The sequence below is a fragment of the Nycticebus coucang genome, chromosome 18 (assembly GCF_027406575.1).
Source record: "Nycticebus coucang isolate mNycCou1 chromosome 18, mNycCou1.pri, whole genome shotgun sequence".
Taxonomy (NCBI): Eukaryota; Metazoa; Chordata; class Mammalia; order Primates; family Lorisidae; genus Nycticebus; species Nycticebus coucang.
Genome location: NC_069797.1, coordinates 20,770,120 through 20,797,922, shown reverse-complemented (window position 1 = coordinate 20,797,922; position 27,803 = coordinate 20,770,120). Strand labels below are relative to the sequence as shown.

The window sequence follows — 27,803 nt, the reverse complement described above, 5'->3', positions numbered from 1 at the left end:
ACAGAAGTGTCCCAGGCCTGGGGAGATAGGATGGGGAGCTGGGCCCCTGTTAGGAGCCTCTCTCTGCCCTGCTCCTCATATCTGAGGCCTCCCTATTCTGGGAGCTGATGATAAGGCAGATAGGAATGGGCCCTGACCTCTCTCTGTGCACCGACTCTTCCGTGCGCTCTGGGTCAACATCTTCGCTGCCATTACTGCTAGTTAGCTGGGGGTGGAGGGATTTGCAGTCATGACCACAAGCAACAGGTGGATGAGAGGAGCCTCAGACCCCCTGAGCCTGCTCACTAGTTCTCTACCCCTCCTTTTACCCACAAGGACCCTCCAGCCGAATTGCTGCGAACTTTTCCTTCAGCCCCGCCGCCTCTCTCCTCCATCTTTCCTCGCAGGGCTGGTCTTCCCCTTGAGCTACAGAGGTAACTGCGGGTTCTGGATCTCCCGATCGGCCAGGGCACCCGCCAGGCGCATCACCCGGTGCAGGAGCACCTCCCTCCCAACTCCAGCACGAGCCTAGCGGATTCCCGCAGGCTGTCCCCGATTTCGCTGCCCAGCGCGTCCTTTCCAAACTACGGCCTCTCCACCCTCCAACAGCCCAAGAGAGCCTCGGCCAAGGGGAACGAAATGCCAGAACTCTCCGAGGTTCTCCCAGACCCAAGCTGGACTTCGCTAACCCTCCTGGGCGTGGCCAGGGCTCCGGCTATGGCCCCGCCCCTGGACATGGCTCCGCCTCCGAGCAAGGTCCCGCCCTCCTCTCCCCGCTGCTCTTCGGCTTTCAGAGACCAAGAGCGGACTGGTGAGGAGAGCTGGTCTTTAGGGAGCGGCGGCCCTGGCTTCCCGCAGCAGGGGCTTACTTTTTCCGCCTGGGTTCTGCCTTCTGGTTCCCAGTGCTTGCCTCCCTGGCTAGATGGGCCTGGTGATGGCTCTCCCCCACGGAAGAATCCTTAAGAAGTTGAGACACTGGGTCTTTGTTTCCAGACAACTGAGCACAGATGCTCCCTCAGCGCGCTGCTTGCCTTCCCTGCTGATCCAGCGCCCCCCAACTCTCGTGGTCGCCCTGGCTGTCCTGAGGTCCTGGAACCTGTGTTTTAGCTTCTTGATCTGAGATCAGCTTCAGACCTGACTCGGTCACCTCCGCGCTTAGCTCTCCAGCATCATCGGAGAGATGTCTGCGGTGTCTGTGGGCATCTCTGCCACTGGGCGTGAGCCTTGTCTTAAGCTTAAGCTCAAACGACTTCACATCCAGCCGACTAACCAAAGCCTTCCTCCACTCCGTTCACCTTTAGAAATCTGAAGCTGCCCTCTGTGGGAAGGGGTTGGGGTTGAATCCTGATTTTGTGGGGCCCATTTTAAAAAGTATACAAAATATGCGTTAAAAAATTGGTGGCACTGTCGTCCTCTCAGCACAGCGGGCATCACATCAGTCTCATAAAATTTTTTTGGCATGCACATGTAGTCCAAGCTGCTCTGGAGGCTGAGGAAGGAGGATCGCGTGAGCTCAGGACTTGGAGATCAGCCTGGCTAACATAGCAAGACTTCTTATCTGTCTTTAAAAAGTAATAAAATAGGGCGATGCCCGTAGCTCAGTGGGTAGGGCGCCGGCTACATACACTGAGGCTGGGGGGTTCGAAGCCGGCCCGAGCCATGACAACTGCAACAAAAAAGCCGGGGGGCCGGGCGCGGTGGCTCACGCCTGTAATCCCAGCACTGTGGGAGGCTGAGGAGGGAGAATCGCCTGAGCTCAGGAGTTCGAGACTCGCCTGAGGGACAGTGAGACCCCGACTCGTGAAAAAAATGGAAAAACCCAGCCGGGCGCCGCGGCGAGCGCCTATAATCCCAGCGGCTTCCGGAGGCTGAGGCAGCTGGGTGCCCTCAGCCCGAGTCTGAGGTTGTGGTGAGCTACCACGCCCACTGCACTCTGCTCAGGGGCATAGGGTGGGACCCTGTCTCAACAAAAATAATAATAATGATAATAATAAAATTAAAAAAAGCCGGGGGAGGCGCCCGTAGCCCAGTGGTTACAGTGCCAGCCACGGAGCTAGCAGGTTCCAACCCAGCCCCGGCCAGCTAAAACAACAACAACTCCAACAAAAAATAGGTGGGCGTTGTGTCAGGCGCCTGTAGTCCCAGCTACTTGGGAGGCTGAGACAAGAGAATCGCTTAAGCCCAAGAGTTGGAAGTTGCTGTGAGCTATGATTTTAAAGCACTCTACTGAGGGCGACATAGTGAGACTGTGTCTCAAAAAAAAAAAAAGTAGATAAAATATAATAGTTTATTCAAGATAATAAAAGAGATAATAATGCACTCATTTTAAAAAGGTGGTAAATACAACTAACAAAAACTGCATACTAAGAACCAGGTCCAAAAAATACAACTAACAACATCAAAAGCCCAGACAAATATGGTAATTTGCTTAATTTTGTGACATTGCTAATATTTTTCTACTGTGATCTTTGGCTGCATACTGTCATTGCTTCTTCATATGCCAACAATTTTTTATAATGTAATTTTCTATAGACAGTATCATTCAGCTTTTCCCTAGCATGCTTGATTGAAATGTCTTCCTTCCTTCCTTCCTTCCTTCCTTCCTTCCTTCCTTCCTTCCTTCCTTCCTTCCTTCTTTCTTTTCTTTCAGTCTCACTCTGTCACCCTGGGTAGAGTGCTCTGGCATCATAGCTGACAGCAATCTTAAACTCCTGGGCTCAAGTGATCCTTTTCTCAGCCTCCAAAGTAGCTGGGACTACAGGTGCCTGCCACAATACTGGGCTAATTTTTGTATGTTTAGTAGAAATGGAGTCTTGCTCTGACTCAGGCTAGTCTCAAACTCCTGAGTTTAGGCAATCCATCCATCCCAGCCTCCCAGAGTGCTAGGATAATTACAGGTGTGAGCTACCACACTCAGCCTTTTTAATTAATTAATTTATTTTTGAGATATAAATTAAGGGATTGTCCTGTTTCAGCCTCTGCAGTAGCTGGGACTGCAGGCACAGGTCACCACACCTGGCTGATTTTTCTACTTTTTGCAGGGACAAAAGCCTCTTGCTGAGGCTGGTCTCAGACTCCTGACCTGAAGTGATCTTCCTACCTCAGGTTCCCAAAGTGTTAGGATTATACCTTGAAATGTATTATTCGATACTTTAGAAATTATCAAAGTATTATTGATACTTTAGAAAGGTTTCTTATGTCTATGTCCCTGTTTTGGTGCCAATACCATGCTGTTTTGATTACTGTGGACTTGTAATATAGCCTGAAGTCTGGTAGTGTGATGTCTCCAGCTTGGCTTTGTTTTTATTACTAAGAATAGCCTTGGCTATACAGTGTTTTTTTCTGGTTCCATATAAAATGAAGTACTATTTTTTGCAGTTTTCCAAAGTATGATGTTGTATTTTAACGGGGATTGCATTTAATCTGTAGATTACTTTAGGTAGAATAGACATTTTAACAATGTTTATTCTTCCCAGCCAAGAGCATTTATAAATGTCTTTTGCTATTTCTTTTTTTAGGGTTTTATAATTGTCTTTGTAAAGATTCTTCACCTCTTTTGTTAGGGATATTCCTAAGTATTTCATTTTCTTTGAAGCTACTGTGAAGGGAATTATGTCCTTGATTTGCTTCTCAACTTAGCTGTTATTGGTGTATGCAAAGGCTACTGCTTTGCGGACATTGATTTTATACTCTGAGACATTTCTTTCTTTCTTTCCTTCCTTCTTTCTTTGTTTGAGAGAGGGTCTCATTCTGTCACCTTTGGTAGAGTGCCCCGGTGTCATAGCTCACAGCAACCTCAAACTCCTGGGCTCAAGTGATTCACTTGCCTTAGTCTCCCGAGTAGCTGGGACTAGAGGCACCCACCACAGTGGGCCAGCTATTTTTTAGAGATGGGATCTCACTCTTGCTCAGGATGGTCTCCAACTACTAACCTCAGATAATCCGCCCACCTCAGCATCCCGGAGTTCTAGGATTATAGAGGTGAGCCACCGGGCTTGGCCACATTACTGTATTTCTTTTTTTTTTCTCTCTTTTTCTTTTTTGAGACAGAGTTTTATGATGTCGCTCTCACTAGAGTGCTATGGCGTCACAGCTCACAGCAACCTCAAACTCCTGGGCTCAAGTGATTCACTTGCCTTAGTCTCCCAAGTAGCTGGGACTAGAGGCACCCACCACAGTGGGCCAGCTATTTTTTAGAGATGGGATCTCACTCTTGCTCAGGATGGTCTCCAACTACTAACCTCAGATAATCCACCCACCTCAGCATCCCGGAGTTCTAGGATTATAGGGGTGAGCCACCGGGCTTGGCCACATTACTGTATTTCTTTTTTTTGTTGTTTGTTTTTGGCCAGGACTTGGGTTTGAACCCGCCACCTCTGGCATATGGGACCGGCGCCCTACTCCTTGAGCCACAGGCGCCGCCCTCTTTTTCTTTTTTTGAGACAGAGTCTTATGATGTCGCTCTTGCTAGAGTGCTATGGCGTCACAGCTCACAGCAACCTCAAACTCTTGGGCTTAAGCGATTCTCCTGCCTCAACCTCCCAAGCAGCTGGGAGGCGCCCACCACAACGCCCAGCTATTTTTTGTTACAGTTGTCATTGTTGGTTAGCTGCCCTGGGCCAGGCTGCCACCTTTGGTGTATGTGGCTGGCGCTGTAATCAGTAGGTGTCAAACCTACTGTATTTCTTTTTTTTTTTTTTTGTAGAGACAGAGTCTCACTTTATGGCCCTTGGTAGAGTGCCGTGGCATCACACAGCTCACAGCAACCTCCAACTCCTGGGCTTAAGCGATTCTCTTGCCTCAGCCTCCCGAGCAGCTGGGACTACAGGCGCCAGCCACAACGCCCGGCTATTTTTTGCTTACAATTTGGCCGGGGCTGGGTTTGAACCCGCCACCCTCGGTATATGGGGCTGGTGCCTTACCGACTGAGCCACAGGTGCCGCTCCTTACTATATTTCTTAATCACTTCCAGGAGTCTTGTGGTTGAGTCTCTGGTGTTTTCTTTTTTTTTTTTTTTTTGTAGAGACAGAGTCTCACTGTACCGCCCTCGGGTAGAGTGCCGTGGCGTCACACGGCTCACAGCAACCTCTAACTCCTGGGCTTCCGCGATTCTCTTGCCTCAGCCTCCCTAGTAGCTGGGACTACAGGCGCCCGCCACAACGCCCGGCTATTTTTTTTTGTTGTTGCAGTTTGACCGGGGCTGGGTTTGAACCCGCCACCCTCGGCATGTGGGGCCGGCGCCCTACTCGCTGAGCCACAGGCGCCGCCCTAGTCTCTGGTGTTTTCTAAGTATAAGATCATATCATCAGCAAAGAGTTTGACCTCTTCTGCTCACTTTTGAATGCCCTTTCTATCCTTCTCTGGCCTGATTGCATTGGCTATAACTTCCAGAAGTGTGTTGAATAGTAGTGGCAATAGTGGACATCCTTGTCTGGTTCCACTTCTAAGTGGAAAAGCTTTCAGTTTTACTGCATTCAGTATGATGCTATTGATGGGTTTGTCATAAACAGCTTCAATCAGCTTAAGAAATGTGCCACCTATGCCTATTTTCTTTTTTCTTTTCTTTTCTTTCTTTCTTTTTTTTGAGACAGAGTCCACTATGTCACCCTTGGTAGAGTGCTGTGGTGTCACAGCTCACAGCAACCTCAAACTCTTGGGCTTAAGTGATTCTCTTGCCTCAGCCTCCCAAATAGCTGAGACTACAGGCACTTGCCACAACGCAGGCTATTTTTTGGTTGCAGTTGTCATTTAGCAGGCCTGGGACAGGTTTGAACCTGGCAGCCTCGGAATATGTGGCTGATGCCTTAACTACTGAGCTATGGGCGCTGAGCCTATGCTTATTTTCTTAAGTGTTCTTCTTAGAAAAGGATTATTTTTGAATTTCTAATTGATAGAATGTCATTTTCTTTTAGCAGAGTAAACTTGGACTACTGATAATTTCCAGCAGTTCTTTTTAAATATTTTGTCATAAAATACTTGAATACACAGTTGTGATATATTAATTTTTAAAAATAGGGCGGCACTTGTGGCTCAGTGAGTAGGGTGCTGGCCCCATATGCCGAGGGTGGTAGGTTCAAACCCAGCCCCGGCTAAACTGCAACAAAAAAATAGCCGGGCGTTGTGGTGGGCATCTGTAGTCCCAGCTGCTCGGGAGGCTGAGGCAAGAGAATTGCGAAAGCCCAAGAGTTAGAGGTTGCTGTGAGCCATGTGACACCACCGTACTCTACCCAAGGGCGGTAAAAAAACAAAAAACAAGTAAATTGGGTGATGCTTATGGCTCAAGGAGTAGGACACCGGCCCCGTATACCAGAGGTGGTGGGTTCAAGCCCGGCCCCGGCCAAAAACTGCAAAAATAAATAAATAATAATAATATAAGTAAATACTGGGTGAAAGGCTCAACTACAACTTGGACTTTACCTAACAAATGCAAACAATGTAACCTAGTTATTTGTACCCATATTAATGTGAAAAAGAATTTTTTTTTTTGAGACAGAGTCTCACTATCTCACAGCTTACAGAAACCTCAAACTCCTGGGCTTAAGCGATTCTCTTGTCTCAGCCTCCCAGGTAGCTGGGACTACAGGTACCTGCCACAATGCTTGGCCACCTTTTGGTTGCAGTTGTCGTTGTTGTTTAGTCCGGGTAGGGCTTGGACCTGCCAGCCTCAATGTATGTGACAGGCGCCCTACTAACTGAGCTATGGGTGCCAACCCTAATCTAAAATTCTTTTTTTTTTTTTTTTTGTAGAGACAGAGTCTCACTGTATCGCCCTCGGGTAGAGTGCCGTGGCGTCACACGGCTCACAGCAACCTCTAACTCTTGGGCTTACGCGATTCTCTTGCCTCAGCCTCCCGAGCAGCTGGGACTACAGGCGCCCGCCACAACGCACGGCTATTTTTTTGTTGCAGTTTGGCGGGGGCTGGGTTTGAACCCGCCACCCTTGGCATATGGGGCCGGCGCCCTACTCACCGAGCCACAGGCGCCGCCCCCTAATCTAAAATTTTTAAAAAAATAAATACAGTGGTGCCTGTGGCTCAAGGAGTGGGGCATCGGCCTCATACACCAGAGGTGGTGGATTCAAAACCGGCCCTGGCCAAAAACTGCAAACAAAACAAAACAAAACAAAAAACAAACTAACAAAAAGTAAATAAATAGGCTACTCTCTGTTATTCTGAGAGATAGCTACTGCTCTGTCTATGGAGCAAATCTGCCTTCTGTTTCTTTGTTGCTTCAATAAATTTTTTTTTGCCTTAAAAAAAAAAATGGGGGTGGCGCCTGTGGCTCAGTCGGTAAGGTGCTGGCCCCATATACCGAGGGTGGCGGGTTCAAACCCGGCCCCGGATGAACTGCAACCAAAAAATAGCCGGGCGTTGTGGCGGGCGCCTGTAGTCCCAGCTACTTGGGAGGCTGAGGCGAGAGAATCGCTTAAGCCCAGGAGTTGGAGGTTGCTGTGAGCTGTATGATGCCACGGCACTCTACCGAGGGCCATAAAGTGAGACTCTGTCTCTACAAAATAAATAAATAAATAAATAAATAAATGGACCAGGTGTGCTTGTTGCTGTCCACTGGCCTAGTCAGAGACACAGAGGCAGACACTGCAGATGAAATGAATAATTTATTAAGGGATGGTTGGTGCTTGCTCGGTCACAGTAGCAATCAGCCATCTTTAATCACTTTCTTATATACCCAAAAGCATCAGATAAAAATAATCCAAGAATAAGGAAGACAAAAGGTAAAGATTCCTTGTCAGCATTAATACAGCAAAGTACGTACACACCTTTCTAAACCAAGAATATCTTGTTTGGAGATAAACAACAATGGAGATGAACCACAAAGGGCTGCGTTGTCTGTTCTGTTTGCCCACTTCCCTACATGACTAACTGAAAGTTATTGTGTAAATAGAGGTAGGGAATTAAGTGCAATGGTCCATTGCCCCAGGCAAATGATCTGTCTCCAGCTACGACTTGGTGAAGGTCTCTGGCACAGTCTTTCCTTTAAGGCATGACTGCAGCCCAAGTACTGGAAATGTTCCTTCTCAAAGCCTCGTGGCCTCAAGGAGCACAAATGAGACTGATTCACCTTACAAAGGTGCAGTGGACTGTGCCCCTTCATGTGGTGGCTCATGCCTGTAGTCCTAGGACTCTGGGAGGCTAAGGCAGGAGGATCTCTTGAGATTGGTAGCTTGAGACCACTCTGAGCAATAGCCAAATCCATTTTCTACAATAAAAATTTAAAAATTAGGTTGGGTTTGGTGGTGCAATTTTGTAATCCTGGCACTTTGAAAGGCCAAGGCAGGAGGATTGCTTGAGCTAAGGATTTGAGGCTATAATGAGTTATAATCATGTCACTGTACTCCAGCCTGATTGGCAAGAGTTAGACCCCATCTCTTAATAAAGTAAAACAAAATAAAAGAATTATGTTGAAGTTGTTTTTCTTCTTATACTGTTTTTCTCCTTTAGCAAATTTTATTTCAAGCATGAAGTAAAAATTAGCTAAAAGATTGATTTTTACCCATTGTCCTCTGAGATAGTGGGTATACATTAGTTACTTCTCCTTAGCTTGAGACAATCACTGGCCATTGTGACTGGGTTAAGATGGGCATGTATCCCAATCTAGGCCAATGAGTTCAGAGACAATTACTCAGGGACCCATCAGGAACTACTGAATGAGCCGTTCTCTCTTCCCCTGGGGATTATAGTATGAGGATGTGAAGTCTGGAGCAGTGGCTGCCATTTTATTGCCATGAGGATAGGTTGGAGTTGCTGGGGAGGCCACTGATAGTCTAAGGATGGGGCACCACCACAGAGGAGAAATGGAAAGACATGGGGAAGCCAGATCTTGAGCTCCAAGATCAAATTTCTTTCTTTCTTTTTTTTTTTTTGGTTTTTGGCCAAGGCTAGGTTTGAACCCGCCACCTCCGGCATATGGGACCCGCGCCCTACTCCTTGCGCCACAGGTGCCGCCCAAGATCAAGTTTCATCTGATTAGTTTTTCAGTTCTATACACCATTGAATTCCCCCTATCATCAAGTTAGTTTGAATTACCCTGTTGCGTGGCTGGAGACGCAAACGAACAGCAGCTTTGCCGTGGGTGTAAACTTGCTCCTGTAATTATTAAGTCAAGAAACAGACTATATACTGTGGGATGGCATATAGCAAAAATCTTTATTCCAAGTTTTAGTTTTATACTCTTCCAGTCACGTACACACTTAATCTATTATCTATTAGTTTCATCATCATCTTATCTTCTTTTTTACATACCTGTAATTTAACTTGAAAGGAAATATTTATCATATCAATGCAATCACCTGTGTAGTAAATCTCTTCTTCTAAACAGTGACTAATTTCCGAGCAGGTCACAAAGACGAAAGTAGCCACAGGGGAACTGAATATCTTCAAGCATTCACTCAGTTTACTCAGTATGAAGTAATGACTGTGTCCTTCCTTCAGGGCAGAGCACCTATAGACCTCTGACAACATATTGTTAATTTATGTCAACCCTCTGGCCCGTATCTCTGAGGAAGGGTGGCATGCCCTTGGATCTCATGCTTCACGGGGTGTACAGCTTCAGAGAAAAGGCCTAAGGAATTTACAATTCCAAAAAAGCCTAACTCTGAGAGTTACCCAGGGGAAGTCCAGATCTCTTAAGCCTCTGGAAGAAAAGCAAGTCATTTTAAACTCACACGGAATTTACTTTGTGTGCTTGATGTAGGATATGTTTATTTCTAAATATTATCCTACATTACATATCCTACATTACCCTTTCTGTTTTTAGCTACACAAAGTCCTAACTGGTTCAGCTAATCCACAATAAAATTCGATTCTCCTCCAAAATTCCAGAGATGCCATCTACTTCACTGGCAGATCTTCCTTTCCTATGTTCCTTCCTGTTTAGATTCTGTGGAGCATGCGACGAATTTCCAAATTGTAGGATTTATAATAAATCTGATGTGGGCCAGTTCACTGCAAAGTCTGCTTGCTTATTACATACAATATGACACTTTGCCAAGTAGGTTAATTTGGTCATGATCATGACTTGCCCTTTTAGTATTTAAGACACGGGTCCTCAAACTACGGCCCGCAGGCCACATTCGGTGGTGTGATTGTATTTGTTCCTGTTTTGTTTTTTTACTTCAAAATAAGATATGTGCAGTGTGCATAGGAATTTGTTCATAGTTTTTTTTTTTTTTTAACTATAGTCCGGCCCTCCAACGGTCTGAGGGACAGTGAACTGGCCCCCTGTTTAAAAAGTTTGAGAACTGGGCGGCGCCTGTGGCTCAGTCGGTAAGGCGCCGGCCCCATATACCGAGGGTGGTGGGTTCAAACCCAGCCCCTGCTGAACTGCAACCAAAAAATAGCTGGGCGTTGTGGCGGGCGCCTGTAGTCCCAGCTACTCGGGAGGCTGAGGCAAGAGAATCGCTTAAGCCCAGGAGTTGGAGGTTGCTGTGAGCTGTGTGATGCACTCAGCTCTACCGAGGGCCATAAAGTGAGACTCTGTCTCTACAAAAAAAAAAAAAAAAAAAAGTTTGAGAAACTTGGGCGGCACCTGTGGCTCAAAAGGGTAGGATGCTGGCCCCATATGCCAGAGGTGGAGGGTTCAAACCCAGCCCTGGCCAAAAACTGCAAAAAAAAAAAAAAGTTTGAGAACCCCTGATTTAAGACTAGACCAGGCATTTAGAATAGCAGGGTGATAATACAGAATTTTATGTATTGGTTTCATTCTCTCAGAAGAAAGTGAGGCACAGAGGCTAGGTAATTTACTTAAGGTCACAAAGCTAGCAATTAGTAGAGCCAGCATTTGAATCCAGACAGAGCTCTAGGTATATTCAAAGTGTCCTGGAAAATTAGCAGGATAGGGAAGGGGGCAGTGGAGGGGAAACCCTCCTCCTGGAGAATGAAAGGAATTCCTCGTAGGCTCACAGCTTTGCCTCATAGCTTCACTATATGATCTGCACTTGGTTTTAGTTAAAAAGAACTCTGGGGGCCGGGCCCAGTGGCTCACACCTGTAATCCCAGCACTCTGGGAGGCCGAGGTGGGTACATTGGCTGAGCTTACAGGTTTGAGACCACCCTGAGCAAGAGCAAGACCCTGTCTCCAAAACAGCTGGATGCCTTGTAGTCCCAGCTACTCGGGAGGCTAAGACAAGAGAATCACTTGAGCACAAGAGTTTGAGGTTGCTATGAGCTATGACACCATGACACTCTACCTTGGGTGACAAAATGAGACTGTCTCAAAAGCAAAAACAAAAAAAACTTGCCTCCTTTGGCCGGGCATGGTGGCCCTCGCCTGTAATCCTTTCACTCTGGGAGGCTGAGGTGGACGGATTGCCTGAGCTCACAGGTTCAAGACCAGCCTGAGCAAGAGCGAGACCCTGTCTCTACTAAAAATAGAAAAATTAGCTGCATGTGGTGATGGTGGTGGGCTGCCTATAGTCCCAGCTACGTGGGAGGCTGAGGCAGGAGGATCACTTGAGTCCAGGATTTTGAGGTTGCTGTGAGCTAGGCTGATGCCACACAACACTCTAGCCTGGGCAACAGAAGGAAAAATAAATAAATAAATAAATACAAAAAAAAAAGAAGATGCCTGTAAAATGGGGCTTTATTTTTTCCAGTTAAGCCAGCTTTTTAGTAATTCATCTCTGACTTGTCTAGTCACAGGAGAGCCTTTACAGTGTGGCTGAGACCAGACAAGAACACATGCCCTCCACAGGTACGCAGTTGGCCAAAACAGAACCCAGATGAAGCTTAGCCACAATGTGTCCCTTCTCCCAAACCCACTTGTGCCATTAGTGAAAGAGTTCTATTTCTTCTGGGAACCCTCTTGGAGTGAGGTGCAGGTGTGTGACTTGACATGACCAGTTATGTGTGATTAGACCTGATATGTGGCACTTCCAGGTTGGAGCATTAAGAGCCAGTGCTTGATTTGCTACCTACTCTTTTTCCCTTTGGCACGGCAACTGGTAATATTCCAGAGGGTATCTGCTCTAGGATCCTACATTCTGGAATAAGGACTATGTGGAGAAGAGCCCCAAGACAATAAACAATGACATAGAACTTGAGCAACAAAGAAATCTTTTTTTTTTTTGTAACAAAGAAATCTTTGCTATTTTAAGCTATTGAGGTTTTGAAGTTGTCTGTTACTCCAGCATAACCTCACCTATCCTGACTGTCACACTCGCCAATCAGACAAGCTACTCCATCTCCTTTGGGGGAGGAACGAGTAAGAAGCAGTGAGAGAGGTTAGGGGTTTTCCTCTATCACAGAAATATGAATGGGAAATAAGTGTCTCTGTCTAACAAATAATGAAATGAGGAAGGAGCATTTCCTAAAAGGAAGGATAGATCAGAAAATGCCCAGGAAATGATGATTATGGTCATCTGGGCAGATGGGAACGTGGGCAGCTTCCTAAAATAGTCCCATGGCCCAAACATGACACAGAAGTAACACCTAAAGGGATCTCATGGACAGAAGCAATGGGTAACAAGATTCTAAGTAACATGGCTTGGTACCTGTAGCTGGCAGGTAGGATGCCAGCCACATACACCGGGGCTGGCAGGTTCCAACCCAGCCTGGGGCCAGTCAAACAACAATGACAACAACGACGACGACGACAACAAAAATAGACAAGTGTTGTGGCGGGTACCTATAGTCCCAGCTACTTGGGAGACTGAGGGAAGAGAATCGCTTAAGCCCAAGAGTTTGAAGTTGCTGTGAGCTGTGAAGCCATAGCACTCTACCAAGGGCAACATAGTGAGGCTCTGTCTCAACCAAAAAAAAGCTCACAGCAACCTCAAACTCTTGGGCTTAAGTGATTCTCCTGTCTCAGCCTCCCAAGTAGCTGGGACTACAGGTGCCTGCCACAACGCCCGGCTACTTTTTTGTTGTCATTGTTGTTTTAGCTGGCCTGGGTCAGGTTTGAAGCTGCCAGTCTTGGTGTATGTGGTGGTGCCCTATCCACTGAGCTACGGGTGCCGCCTTTGCAGAAGATTTCATCTCAAACCACAACTTAGATGTGCAGGACATTAAGCAATTTTTATTTCTTACAATTCAATTTAATTTTTAAGGTAGAACCTTCATTCTACCAAGTTATAGTGGAAAACAAAATATAGCTTCCTCCCCCCAACTAGAGTTGGAGCACTGTGTGTCACTGTGCCCCCAAGGGCCCAGTCAACTGTCCTCCCAGGTTATACTGACATAGCCATTGCTTCTGTCCATAGGTCCCGTTAGTTGTGGTGGCTCTCTGCTGCTTCTGTATGTTTGGGCCACGGGACTATTTTGGGAAGATGCCCAAGTTCTCATCTGCCTGAATGACCATAATTATCATTCCCTGGGTGTTCACTGACAAGGAGCAAGTCCATGTCACTCCCTATCTTTCCCACTACTCTGGGGGATTCTTTTCCTTCTGGGGGTGTCTCCACCCCTCTGACCACTGTCTCCCTCCCCTACTGCCCTACTGTGCTGATTTTCCAGGACACTTTGAATATATTCATAACTCTCAAGTGAGATTTTCTAGATCCAAATGTTGGCTCTTTACTTACTTACCCTCATCGTTCCTCATTTCTTCTTGTGAAAAACAGTGAAAAGAATAGCTCACACCTTAGCCGGGCGTTGTGGTGGGCGCCTGTAGTCCCAGCTACTCGGGAGGCTGAGGCAAGAGAATCACTTAAGCCCATGAGTTGGAGGTTGCTGTGAGCTGTGTGAGGCCACGGCACTCTACCGAGGGCCATAAAGTGAGACTCTGTCTCTAAAAAAAAAAAAAAAAAGAATAGCTCACACCTGCCTTCATTGGGGTTCCCCTCAGAAGCACACCTCAAGACAAAGATTTGAGTACAGATAATTATTGGGAAGGTGATCCATGACACAGCAGCAGAAGTGTAAGGAAGTGAGACACGGAAGGGAAGAAAGTTGGTGAAGGGGATTAAGCCAATTACTTCTATGGGCAATTGGAACTCCAGCCCACTGCGGAACTCTGGGCCAAAATTTTATTGAAATAGCCACTCCTAGTCACTTATATATGGTCTGTGGCTGCTTTCACAGTATAACAGCCAAGTTGAGTAGTTGTGATAGAGACTGTGGGCTTCACAAAGCCTAATCTGGGCCTTTACAGAAAATATTTGCCAGCTCTTGCTGTAAAACATGAGCCAGAGTTATCCCAACCCGAGGGTAAACAAGGCAAGGGATTTATCTTGGAAGTCTCTCTGTGTCATTAGTGGAGCACTGTCACGCTTCCCTGTCGCTCCCTTCTCTTCACTTGGGCAACGTCAATGCTGATAATAGTTAAGTTTATTTTTGCAGCTGAAATTAAGTCTTCCAGGCTTTGTCCATCTGTTGATTCTAAAAGTTGAAACTCCATATATTGAAAAGTGTTTACCCCATATATTGTGACTATATAAATATGTTTGTTGTGGAGCTAGTAACCACCAAGATTACATTTCCTCTTGTACTATTTGTAATTACCTTCTGAAAAACAATGTTTGATATATTCACAAGATTTATAGGAAAGCCATGTTAGTTGTAAATGGTAATAATGCAATGAATGCTTGTGTATCTGTCACCCATCCCAGGAACTAGACTATTACTAAGAACATGTATGAGTCAGTGTAACACTCTCATCCTATTATTCTGCCTCCAACTGCTTTTTTTTTGTTGTTGTTGTTGAAGTTTAGCGGGGCTGGGTTTGAACCCACCACCCTCGGTATATGGGGCCGGCGCCCTACTCACTGAGCCACAGGCACCGCCCCCAACTGCTTTTTTAAAAATAATCAGAACTCTATTTATATCTAAACAATGCTTTGTTGGGGCGGCACCTGTGGCTCAAAGGAGTGGAGCGCAGGCCCCATATACTGGAGGTGGTGAGTTCAAACCCAGACCCAGCCCCTGGCAAAAAAAAAAAAACAAAAAACAGAAAAACTGCAAAAAAAAACCTAAACAAACAAACAAAAAAACAATGCTTTGTTTAGTTGTGTATGGTTATGAGCTCTACAAAGATGGTATGCTGTATAGTGTAGTCTTCTCCGAGGAAGAAAGAAACATATTTCCAAGATTTTTCCATGTTGTGTGTTGCTGTGAGAACCACTTGTCATTATCAGAACTCTTAGAAACTCGAAAAACTAAACAGGATTCAAGAAAGGAAACCCAATCTTGATGATCACTGGTCCTGCATTAATGACATTCCCAACAGGCCTGCTACTTCCTCTTCCGGCACTGTCCCCTACTGCTCCCATCTTCAGGGTTCAGCCTCCTGACCTAGTGCCCTGAATGTGGCTGTTTGGTCTAAGGATGCCAGTTGTCCTAGCAGGGCCAGAGAATGTCTGGACTTGGGACTGAGAGGTTTCCATTCTGGTGGCTGAAGGTGTAAGGTACACAGTTTGGGGCGCGAGAGTCAGAGTCACGTTTCCCACCACCCGGACCAGAGCAGAGGAGGAGCTTGTCTGCAGTGAAAGAGCAAATACACCCAGAGTTAGGCAGGGAATACACTCTGAGGAAAAACCCTCACAGAGTTTGAAGTCCTCCTTCCAACCATTCCTGAGGTCCAGCTGTGCATGTGACCCCATGATTCATAGTTAATTCTCCTTCTGATTAAACTACTTGGCATTCTGTTCCAGCATTCCCAGCAGCCACTGAAAGGCCAGGATGCCTGCCAGGAATCATCTTCTGTATCTTTCTTTGCTCCTTCCCTATTTGCTAGTAAAACACTGCAAAAACAATTCCAATGATAATTTAACAATATAATTGCCACTTACTGGAAATTTTCTGTGAACCAATGAGTGGTTTCTGCTCATTATCTCATTCAATACTTTAACCATGTCTATGAGATAAATATTGTCCCTGTGTTACCGATGCATAAACTGAGGCATAAAGAAACTATGACACCCAGGTTCACAAGGCTATTAAGAGGAAGATCCATTATTCATACCTCTGACTGTTGGATCCCAAAGCCTGTGTTCTTAAGATTTTTTTTTCTTTTTTTTTTTTTGAGACAGAGTCTCAAGCTATTGCCTGGGATAGAGTGCTGGGGCATCACAGCTCACAGCAACCTCAAACTCTTGGGCTTAAGTGATTCTCTTGCCTCAGCCTCCCAAGTAGCTGGGACTACAGGCGCCCTACCACAACGCTTGGCTATTTTTTGGTTGTAGTTGTCATTGTTGTTTGGCAGGCCTGGGCTGGATTCGAACCCACCACCTCTAGTGTATGTTGCTGGTGCCCTAGCCACTGAGCTACAGGCGCCGAGCCCCAAAGCCTATGTTCTTAACTATATGTATCACTGTTTCCATAAAGGAAATTGGCAGGGTGGGATTTAAACTCACATCCCAAATTTGAAAGGAGTTTTCCTGATGAGAACTCTAGGCACTAACTGAGGTCTGGAAGTCACTATGAGCAGGCTGTCATAGGTGACTCAGATTTATTTTCTTATAACTTAAAAGGGCAGTTAGAAAAATCTCAGGTTGTATGATCCCCCCACACTCCATTCTCATCCTATGTCCTCTCCCTTCTGGTGCTGAAAAAAAAAGAAGGGTGAAAAAAGAAAAGGTAAAAAGAAAACTGAAAGGATTGGTGAGGGTTGACTGGAAGTGAGTAGAGGTGGAAGAGAGGAAAGGGGTTGGGGAAGGTTGATGACATCTTGGAAGGGAGAAAGTTTTCCTGGGGACAAGTTCCTAGTCCCCCCTCCCTATCAGTGAACATTTGGGGTTAGGGTCAGGGCAGAGGAAGTAGAAAGAGAAAAGCCACGGTCTTGATCTGTTTTGTGTTACAATAACAGAATATCTGAGGCCAAGTAAGATATATAAAAAAAAAAAAAAGATTTATTTGGCTCACGATTCTGATGGCTAGAAAGTTCAGGACTGGGCATTTGGTGAGGAGGACTTCAGGCTGCTTCTGCTCCTAATGGGAAGCAAAGGGGAACTGGAGTGTGAGGAGAGAGGAGGAAACGGGGGTGGGGGTGGGAGGGGGTGTGTGGAGGTGCCAGGCTCTTTTTAACAACTAGCACTTGGAGTTTTCACTCCTCCCTGAGGGAGGGTATTAATCTGTTCAAGAGGGATCCACCCCCATGACCCAAACACCTCCCACTAGGCCGCCTCCCAGCACCTCTGCTTTGAGGATCAAACTTCAACGTGAGATTTGATGGGGACAAACAAACCACATCCAAACCTTAGCAGGCTCTCTCAAAGACAACTGCTCTTGGGCAAAGGGAGGCAGAAGCTGGAGGGAGGCAGCAGATTCACAACTGTGAACTGGGGCCTCAGGAGCAGGGCTATGAGAGTTAGAGCGGAAGCCAGGTCCCCTCCCCCACCTCACTGCTCCCCAGGAATATTCCATGGCAGTTAGGGGTCCTGCTCTGCTGAATAGGTTGGGGCCATCTCCTGGATCAGGGGTTCAGGTACCTAATAAGGGAGACTCCCTTCATGCTTCCTCAGACCCCAGGAGCTATGGTGGCAACTGCTCAACTTGATGAAAACATTTAAAAGAGGGGCAACTGAGCCTGGCAAGAGAAAGGGGAGATGGCATATAAGACAGGAGCATTCAAGAAGGGAATAGGAGACTCTACAGGAGAGTCCTCTGGGTCAGGAGGAGAAAGGGCCCAAGATCAGAGGTCTGGAAAGGGATGGGAAGACTGGGAGTTAGGATGTGAAGGAAGTGAGCCGGAACAAGAAGAGGGGGTGCAGGGCCCAGTCTCTTACCCCAGCGGTAACAGGCGGTTGCCCGCAGACCATCGGCGGGCCTCTTTGTTGCCCTTTCATTGGAGGATTACACACAGCTCCCGCTGGATAGCACAGGTATTGGCCTCTGAGCTCAGCCTGGTTGCCTTGGTGCTTCTGCTAGTCATGGTCTTCTCCAAAAAATGGTTGTACCCCTCTGGGAGCCGCTACTACCAGCGCTGGCCCAGGAATGTCAGCAATAGAATCTACACATCGGCCCATATTATGTCCTTGGGGCTTCTGCACTTCTGCAAATCCAGGAGCTGTTCCAACTTAGACAACGAGATCGGTAAGTATCCCCCACCCCCTATCCCACCCCAGGCCTTCAGCCTGCCTTGGTCTCTGCATCAGCACCTCAAATATTCTTTTCCCCTCCCTTTGGTTATCTTCACTATTTGGCCTGCAAGATAGCTCCACTGGCGCTGAGACCTCTAAGGATCATTTTTCCTCTTCCAGCCTGGCCAAATTGATTTGATTGACCCAATGGAAAAATGTCAAAGACCCAGAGCCAAGTATGTGCTTCTAAAAATGTTGTGAGAGTATGGATTCTTAGAACATGGGAATGCTCATTGGTCAATGACCTAACTCACCTGGCAGAAGAGCCCCAGAGAGATGGGGGTTTCCTTGCTCTAGGCTTGCATACCCAGAGTTTTGAGAGGAGTTCGGAAGGTTCTCTCCCAGGCCTTGATCCCAGATATTTTCCTTTTCTTGGCCAGTTTTACATCCAAGAACTTATCCTTTCTCCATGTCCGGTTTCCTTGTTCCTTCCTTCCCTGACTTCTCGTGGCTGCTTCATTTCTTATTCCTTTTTTTCTTTTTTTTGAGACAGAGTCTCAAGCTGTCACCCCGAGTAAAGTGCTGTGGCATCATAGTTCCAACTCTTGGGCTCAAGTGATCCTCTTACCTAAGTTTTCCTATTTTTAGTAGAGACAGGGTCTTACTTTTGCTCAGGCCAGTCTCGAACTTCTGAGCTTAAGCAATCCACCCGCCTCGGCCTCCCAGAGTGCTAGGATTACAGGCCTGAGCCACGGCATCCAGCTCATTTCTTATTCTTGTTAGTCTCAAGTTATGCTGTCCTGCCCATCACCCCTCCAGAATGGGGCCTCTTTTCTCAGCTCTTAGGGAAAACCAGAGCTTTGCACTCCCTTCTCCATTTCTTCATTGTTCTTAACATGAAAACTTCAAAAAAGTTACACAGCTATTATTTTCTTCCATTATGAAAGTATTATATCCTTATTATAATAAATCTAGGGAAAAAAAGCTATCATTTACTGCACATTTATTTTGTTTGTTCAATTTAACCTTCGGTCAACCCTGAGAGATAGAGATAATTATCCTTATTTTACAGATGAGAAAACTGGGACTCAAAAGATAAGTACTTTGGGGGCGGCACCTGTGGCTCAGTGAGTAGGGCGCTGGCCCCATATACCGAGTGTGGCGGGTTCAAACCCAGCCCCGGCCAAACTACAACAAAAAAATAGCCGGGCGTTGTGGCAGGCGCTTGTAGTCCCAGCTGCTTGGGAGGCTGAGGCAAGAGAATCCCTTAAGCCCAAGAGCTGGAAGTTGCTGTGAGCCGTGTGACGCCATGGCACTCTACCGAGGGCAGTAAAGTAAGACTCTGTCTCTACAAAAAAAAAAGATAAGTACTGGGCGGCGCCTGTGGCTCAGTCGGTAGGGCGCCGGCCCCATATACCGAGGGTGGCGGGTTCAAACCCGGCCCTGGCCAAACTGCAACCAAAAAATAGCCCGGCATTGTGGCGGGTGCCTGTAGTCCCAGCTACTTGGGAGGCTGAGGCAGGAGAATCACTTAAGCCCAGGAGTTGGAGGTTGCTGTGAGCCATGTGACGCCATGGCACTCTACCCGAGGGCCATAAAGTGAGACTCTGTCTCTACAAAAAAAAAAAAAAAAGATAAGTACTTTGTTTGGAGTCATAAGGCTATTAGGTTGAACCACAAGAAATACCACTGTTTGACTGCTTTTCACCTACAAAAGGAGTAGTTTCACATGGATCAACCTACATGGAGGGTTAGAATTATAACTCGGGTGTATCTAGCTCTAAGTAAGCACTTTGCTCTGTGGTGCTACTCAAAGACAGCCAGGCTTTATATATATATATATATATATTTTTTTTTTTTTGTAGAGACAGAGTCTCACTTTATGGCCCTCGGTAGAGTGCCGTGGCCTCACACAGCTCACAGCAACCTCCAACTTCTGGGCTTAAGCGATTCTCTTGCCTCAGCCTCCCGAGTAGCTGGGACTACAGGTGCCCGCCACAACGCCCGGCTATTTTTTGGTTGCAGTTTGGCCGGGGCCAGGTTTGAACCCGCCACCCTCGGTATATGGGGCCGGCGCCTTACCGACTGAGCCACAGGCGCCGCCCCAGGCTTTATATTTTTAATTGAACAATAATTTTTACATTGTTGTACTCATGCTTCATAAGCAATTTTATATTATTTAAATTGTAGTCATATATCACTTAATGACAGGGATACATTCTGAGAAATGTGTCAGGTGATCTCATTGTCATGTGAATATCATGATGGAGTATACTAACACAAACCTAGATGGTATATATATTTTTATTTATATACTTTTTTCATATGGAAAACCAAATATCCCAACACCATTACTAGGTATCAGTCATCTCCCGGACTTGATCTGCTATGCTGGTATTGAGTGCTATGTATCAGATTTCTATACAGGCTCTATTATAATCTTATGATATCACTGTCCTATATATGGTCTGTTGATCAAGATGCTTATTATGGGGCACATGACTGTATTTCTACTAGCTTATTTTTTTTTTTTTTGTAGAGACAGAGTCTCACTGTACCGCCCTCGGTAGAGTGCCGTGGCGTCACACGGCTCACAGCAACCTCTAACTCTTGGGCTTACGCGATTCTCTTGCCTCAGCCTCCCGAGCAGCTGGGACTACAGGCGCCCGCCACAATGCCCGGCTATTTTTTTGTTGCAGTTTGGCCGGGGCTGGGTTTGAACCCGCCACCCTCGGCATATGGGGCCGGCGCCCTACTCACTGAGCCACAGGCGCCACCCCACTTTCCTATTCTTGGAAAGTTTATTTCCAATTTTACATTTGAAAAAAAAAAGGAGCAACAAAGTTTGTTAATCATGGAATTTTTTCTGTATTTGGTATTAATTTTAGGGATAGATTTCCTAAGGTAGGCTTATAGAAACAAGGAGTATAAATATTTTAAGGCTCTTAATTAAATTTTTCATATTGCTTTTCAAAAAGTGTAATTGTAATTTATGCTTCCAATAGCAATGTATGAGAAGGCTTATTTCATTGTACCTTTGCCAAAATGCCTGTTAACTTTAAATATGCAAATACATAATTTTTTCTGATAAAAAGTGGCACAGTTATTATGGGAAATGCAGAAAAGTTCGAGAAAGAAAATACTAGTCACCTAAAATTCATCAGGCAGATATATAGTATAATCACAATGAACACTGTAGTGAATTTACTTCCAGTCTTTTATATATACTTTTTCAAAATTGTAATCATTTGCCAGGCATGGTGGCTCACACCTATAATCCTAGCACTTTGGGAAGCTGAGGCAGGAGGACTGCTTTAACTCAGAAGTTCAAGACCAGCCTGAGCAAGAGTGAGACTCTGTCTTTACTAAAAATGGAAATTGCTCTGAGCTAGGCTGACACCATGGCACTCTAGCCTGGGCAACAGAGTGAGATTCTGTCTCAAAAAAAAAATTGCAGTCACCCTACATATTTTGTTTTGCAAACCCCACTTTAAGTTGTAAGCATTTGCTCATGTCATTGAATATTCTAGAACATCATTAATTTTTAAAATTTATTTGATTGAGGCCAATCACAGTGGCTAATCCCTATAATCCCAATACTTTGGGAGTCTGAGGTGGGAGGATCTTTTGAGGCCAGGAGTTTGAGACCATCCTGGGCAAAAATAGTAAGACACCCCCCCCCCATCTTTACAAAAAATGAAAAAATTAGCCAGGTATGGCAGTGCACACCTATAGTACTAGCTACTCAGGAGGCTGGGGTAGGAGAAACATTTGAGCCCAGGTGTTTAAGGTTGTAATGATTGTACCACTTCACTCTAGCCCAGGCAACAGAGTGAAACACTGTCTCAAAAACATTGTTTTTTTGTTTGTTTGTTTTCTTTTTAGACAGAGTCTCCCATTCAAGTACTAAGCAGGCCCAACCCTACTTAGCTTTCGAGATCAGACGAGATTGGGTGCCTTCAGGGTGGTATGGCCGGAGACTGAGACAGAGTCTCACTTTGTCACCTTCGGTAGAGTGCTGTGGCATCATAGCTCACAGCAACCTCAAACTCTTGGGCTCAAGTGATTCTCTTGCCTCAGCCTCCCAAGTAGCTGGGACTACAGGCATCCGCCACAACACCTGACTATTTTCAGAGACAGGGTCTTGCTCTTGCTCTGTCTGGTCTTGAACCTGTGAGTTCAGGCAATCTACCTGCCTCAGCCTCCCAGAGTGCTAGAATTACAGGTGTAAGCCCCTGTGCCCGCCAAAAGAAAATTGTTTCTAATTTGATTAAATAGCATACAAACAGAGTGGAAAATTCAAAGAATACAAAAGATTGTATAGTGAAGTGAGCCTTTTATTTCTGGCTTCCAGTCTTCCTCCCCAGTCACTCATATTCCTTCCTAGAGACAGTCTATTCAAAGATAAGTATCTGCTATATCACCATTTTTAATTTTTTATTTTTTTGAGACAGACACTCCAGTTTGTCACCTGCAACCTCAAATCTAGTCACAGCAACCTCAAACCCCTGGGCTCAAGAGATCCTCTTGCCTCAGCCTCCCCAGTAGCTGGGACTACAGGTGCCCACCATGATGCCCAGCTAGTTTTTCTATTTTTTTGAGACAGAGTCTCACTATGTCACCCTCGGTAGAGTGCCTTGGCATTACAGCTCACAGCAACCTCAAACTCTTGGCCTTAAGCGATTCTCTTGCCTCAGCCTCTCAAGTAGCTGGGACTACAGGCGCCTGCCACAACGCTTGGCTTTTTCTTTTTTCTTTTTTTTGTTACAGTTGTCATTGTTTAGCTGGGCCAGAGCCAGGTTCAAACCCTCTAGCCTCAGTGCATGTGACTGGCACCGTAACCACTGTGCTACAGGCACCAAGCCAAGTTTTTTTTAATTTTTGTGGAGATGGGGGGGTGGGGCCTTGCTTTTTGCTCAGGCTGGTCTTGAACTCATGAACTCAAGCGATCCTCCTGCCTCAGCCTCCTAAAGTGCTAGGATTAAAGGTGTGAGCTCCTACACCCAGCCAATTCTTCTTCTTCCCAACAGAAGAAGAGATGGGGGTCTCACTGTTGCTTAGGCTGGTCTTGAACTCCTCACCCCATACTCCTACATTGGCCTCCCAGAGTACTAGGATTTATAGGGGTGAGTCACCATGCCCAACCTGTTATATTAACATTAAAAAAAAAAAAAAAAGCAGATGTGTTTTCACTATGTAGCCCGAGCTGGTCTTGAGTTCCTAGCCTAAAGCAATCCCTCTTGCCTCGGCTTCCAAAGTGTTGGGAATATGGGTATGAGCCTCTGTGCCAAGCCATATTACCATTTTATTTTATTTTTATTATTTTTTTTTTAGAGAGACAGAGTTTTACTCTGCTGCCCTCAGTAGAGTGCCGTGGCGTCACACAGCTCACAGCAACCTCCAACTCTTGGGCTTAAGTGATAATCTTACCTCAGCCTCCCAAGTAGCTGAGACTACAGGCACCTGCCACAGTGCCCGGCTATTTTTTGCTTGTAGTTGTCATTGTTGTTTGGCAGGCCTGGGCTGGATTCTAACCCGCCAGCTCCAGTATATGTGGCTGGTGGTGCCCTAGCCACTTGAGCTACAGGTGCTGAGTCCATATTACCTTTTTTTTTTTGTAGAGACAGAGTCTCACAGTACCACCCTCTGGTAGAGTGCCATGGCGTCACACGGCTCACAGCAACCTCTAACTCTTGGGCTTACGCGATTCTCTTGCCTCAGCCTCCCCAGCAGCTGGGACTATAGGCGCCCGCCACAACGCCCGGCTATTTTCTGGTTGCAGTTTGGCCGGGGCTGGGTTTGAACCTGCCACCCTCAGCATATGGGGCCGGCGCCCTACTCACTGAGCTACAGGCGCCACCCTTCTTCTTTTTTTTTTTTTTTTAGGACTCAGCCATTCAGCTTTATTTTAGTGCTGGTTTTGTGTTCCCCAAGAGCTGCATGAGAGATAGGCTTGCTACCTGACTGGGGCCCCTTGGGGACTGGGCACTATAGGCAGATGCCTCTGAAAAGAGCTGCAGGTAGAGGAATCATGCGTATTTCTAATGGGGGAGAAAGAGGTGGGGGAGGGACTTGGGCACAAACTTCCAGTGGCCCCTCAACAAGATCATCACCCCCCAGGGCCATGGAAACTCTATGCAAAGGTCTTCCCTGGGCCAGGTTCTTCTCAGTTCCCACTGTGCCTAACCAGGGGGCCAAACTGCATTACCAGGCAGCCAGAACCTGTTTAACAGTTGCCTACTGCCATTGCTGTCCCCAAGATTGCTTCTCAGGTTGTGGCCCTGCCCCTGAAGAGAGGACCCCAGCTTGGTTGCTACTTGGCCCTGAGAGTGAGCAAAGGCCCAGGAGGAGACAGAACATGAAGATCACGGTCCCAGCCCCCCTCCCACTGCTGGAGGCAAATACTGGAGAGAATGGGAGGAAAGGAGGGGCCAGCCTCTCCCAAATTACCATTTTAATGGATGAACATAAAATAACCCAAATGTATCAGTATGCTGTATTTTATGAATCTCTTGCAAATCTAGGAGCTTTTTGAACATATTAATATCTTTGCAAAGAAGATCCCTGTACCTAGATTTTGGTGTAGATCTCTGATTATTTCTTTAACATAAATTCTAGGAAGCATTGCTGTGTCAAAGAGCCATAACAATTTAATTTTTTTTTTGGATTTTTTGTGCCAGGCCACTCACCACAAATGCTGCCCACCAGCAGTGTAGAGGAGCACCTTTTTTCTCTACTCTCCTATACTACGTATTATTGATTTTACTTTGAAAAAAATCACATTTAATTTGCAGTTCCTTACGTTGAGCTTCATATGTTTATTGGAAATTTGTGTTTATTCTTTTTTTTTTTTTTGAGACAGAGCCTCAAGCTGTTGCCCTGGGTAGAGTACTGTGGCATCGTAGCTCACAGCAACCTCAAACTCCTGGGTTCAAGCGAGTCTCCTGTCTCTGCCTCCCAAGTAGCTGGGACTACAGGCGCCCGCCACAACGCCCAGCTATTTTTTGGTTGCAGCCGTCATTGTTGTTTGGCAGGCCCAGGCTGGATTCGAACCCACCAGCTCAGGTGTATGTGGCTGGCGCCTTAGCCGCTTGAGCCACAGGCGCCACGCCTGCATTTGTTCTTTTGGGAATTCCGGTTTAAGTCCTCTGCCCATTTTTTCTACAGAGGTATTTGTTTTCATAGGTTGAGATTATCCGACAACTTCCATATCAAGAATCTTTGCTTATTTCTTTTTTTTTTTTTTTTTTGTAGAGACAGAGTCTCACTGTACCGCCCTCGGGTAGAGTGCCGTGGCGTCACACGGCTCACAGCAACCTCTAACTCCTGGGCTTCCGCGATTCTCTTGCCTCAGCCTCCCTAGTAGCTGGGACTACAGGCGCCCGCCACAACGCCCGGCTATTTTTTTTTTGTTGTTGCAGTTTGACCGGGGCTGGGTTTGAACCCGCCACCCTCGGCATGTGGGGCCGGCGCCCTACTCGCTGAGCCACAGGCGCCGCCCATCTTTGCTTATTTCAAGTGAAAGCAATATTTCATTATTATCTCAAATGTGCATTTCTTTGGCTGTTAATGAGTCTGAATGTTTTCTGGTACTTGCTCATAATATTAAATATTTCGTCTTTTGTAAAGTCTCAGTTCATCCTGTTTTGTTTTTTTTTTTTTAATTTTTTTTTTTTTATTTTCATCAAACTGTTTAATATAACCTTCATGGCATTTTCTTAGTTATTGTATGTAGACATTTGTATTCCGCATTTAGTAAGTAGTTCATCCTGTTTTATCATTTTCCGCAGAAAATTTTAAGCTGTGGACAAATGGGCCTATCTTTAAGGTGGCCAAGTTAAGCTTCGACCTGACCCTGGTGCTGGGCTTTGTCCTTACCATCTGGTTGCACCTGCCATACCTGCCGGGTCTGCAGAAAGTGCCCTCCTTTGGCTTGATTGGGACCATCTTGAGCTTCTGTGAAGGTGCCCCCTAGCTCTGGAACAGGTCCTCAGTTCTCCCAACCCTCATGTTCCTGGGTACTTCTCCCTCTTCTTTGGGGGTGGTGTTGGGTGGGAGAACAGAACGGAGAGTGTGGAGTTACACCATTTCCTGGTTGCTGGAGAGGTGGAAGTGGAGGGGTTGACCCCTGTGACCTTCTGGGGCTGGTGCTGTGTGTGGCGATGGGAGCTGTGGTTTGTGGCTATAGCACAGCAAATGAGGAAGAGCCCCCTGTGGGATTCTTAGATAAGAATAAGACATTTCCGCTTCTTGTCTCCCAGTCACCTTCATTTTCTTCACCCTCTTGTTGTTCCCCATTAACCTCTGGATCTTCGAGTTGGAGGGGAACATATCAATCCCCATTGGCTGGAGCTATTTCATTGGTTGGCTGGTGTTTGTCCTATATGTCACCTGTGGTGAGTCACCTGGAGGCTCCTGGGGGAAAGAGGTGACAGGGTGGAGGGTCAGAATGGGGTAAGTGTGGAGGGAAGGGGCTGGCACACCCAAGGGGTAGGTGTTTAGGGTCTTACCTTCCTTATGGCCTCACCCTACCCATTACTTGCATTTCCACTCTCAACTCTCCTCTCCCCTGTCCCCTATCCTTTCCCAGCGATCCTTTGCCACTTCAACCACAAAAGTTTCTGGAGACTGATTCTGAGCCATCCCTCTGAGGGTGCCACATCCAGCGGTAGCAATTCCAGCTTAATCCAAGAATCTCCAAGCAAGCAGGCTTTCACAGACTCCTCTCTCAACCAGGAGGAAGCCCTGGGTACCGAGAACAAGAGTACACACCCATAACCTTTTCCTAACTCCTGGTGGAACTCCTGGCAACAAGTTCTGTTGGTTCATCTGAATCCCTTTTCTCATCCTTCCCCTCAGCCCTTGGACAGGCTGGCCCTTGTTACTGCAAGGAATGAGAAACAAGGATCCCAGGCCAGCTTTCCATTCCTCTTCCTTGTTTATAGCTTGAGTGACGTGGAATAAATTATCTGTCTCTTACTGTGTCTGGCAGTTGTTGAGACAAGCTAGAGGAGGAGGGAGAGGAAGGAGAAAAGAACAAGTTTGTTTTCTAGTTCTTTCCGCCTAGGAGCCTTTTGGCACCTCGCCTCCTTGGTCCCTAAACCTGCCCAGTCTCTACCTGAGAGCTGAGCCTCTCTTTGCTACCTCTGGCCCATCATTTGCCAGTTAGTGGGGTGGGGAAGTAAAGCTGATTAGGAGAGAGACAACATTTATGAACTTGTTTTAGTCATAGTGAAGCATTCAAAAGCTGAATGGCCCCATCAGAAGAGGCAGGTTAAATAATGAGAGTTCAGGGCGGTGCCCATGGCTCAAAGGAGTAGGGTGCCAGCCCCATATGCTGGAGGTGGCGGGTTCAAGCCCAGCCCTGGCGGAAAACCGCAAAAAGAAAAAATAATAATAATCATAATAATAATCATAATAAATAAATAAAAACAAAATAATGAGAGTTCACTAGAGTGCATTGCAGGTGGTCATCCCCGGTGTGTGTCCTGGGCAGCAAGCAATCCCACCCTCAGTGTCCAGCTCAGATGACTGAGAATTCACGGGGTCTTATACCCTGGGTAAACCTCCTCCACCCTGGCTGCTACAGCTCTCTACCCTAGTCTCCCACACCCTCTACCCTGTAACAGCAGGAGTAACACATGACAAGAAAGGAATATGTTAGGGGTGAGTCCTTTTTTTTTTGTAGAGACAGAGTCTCACTTTATGGCCCTCGGTAGAGTGCCATGGCATCACACAGCTCACAGCAACCTCCAACTCCGGGGCTTAAGCGATTCTCTTGCCTCAGCCTCCCGAGTAGCTGGGACTACAGGTGCCCGCCACAATGCCCAGCTATTTTTTTTTGGTTGCAGTT

The 27,803-nt window shown here is 46.4% G+C and overlaps 1 protein-coding gene across 1 annotated transcript; it reads left to right on the top strand.

Moving 5' to 3' along the window:
- Nucleotides 1-125: 125 nt before the first annotated feature.
- On the top strand, nucleotides 126-26,728 carry ODF4 (outer dense fiber of sperm tails 4). Its single transcript, XM_053570711.1, has 5 exons — nucleotides 126-200; nucleotides 549-790; nucleotides 17,671-17,963; nucleotides 26,212-26,346; nucleotides 26,541-26,728. The coding sequence occupies exons 1-5, from the start codon at nucleotides 126-128 to the stop codon at nucleotides 26,726-26,728; spliced, it is 933 nt and encodes a 310-aa protein (XP_053426686.1).
- Nucleotides 26,729-27,803: the final 1,075 nt, after the last annotated feature.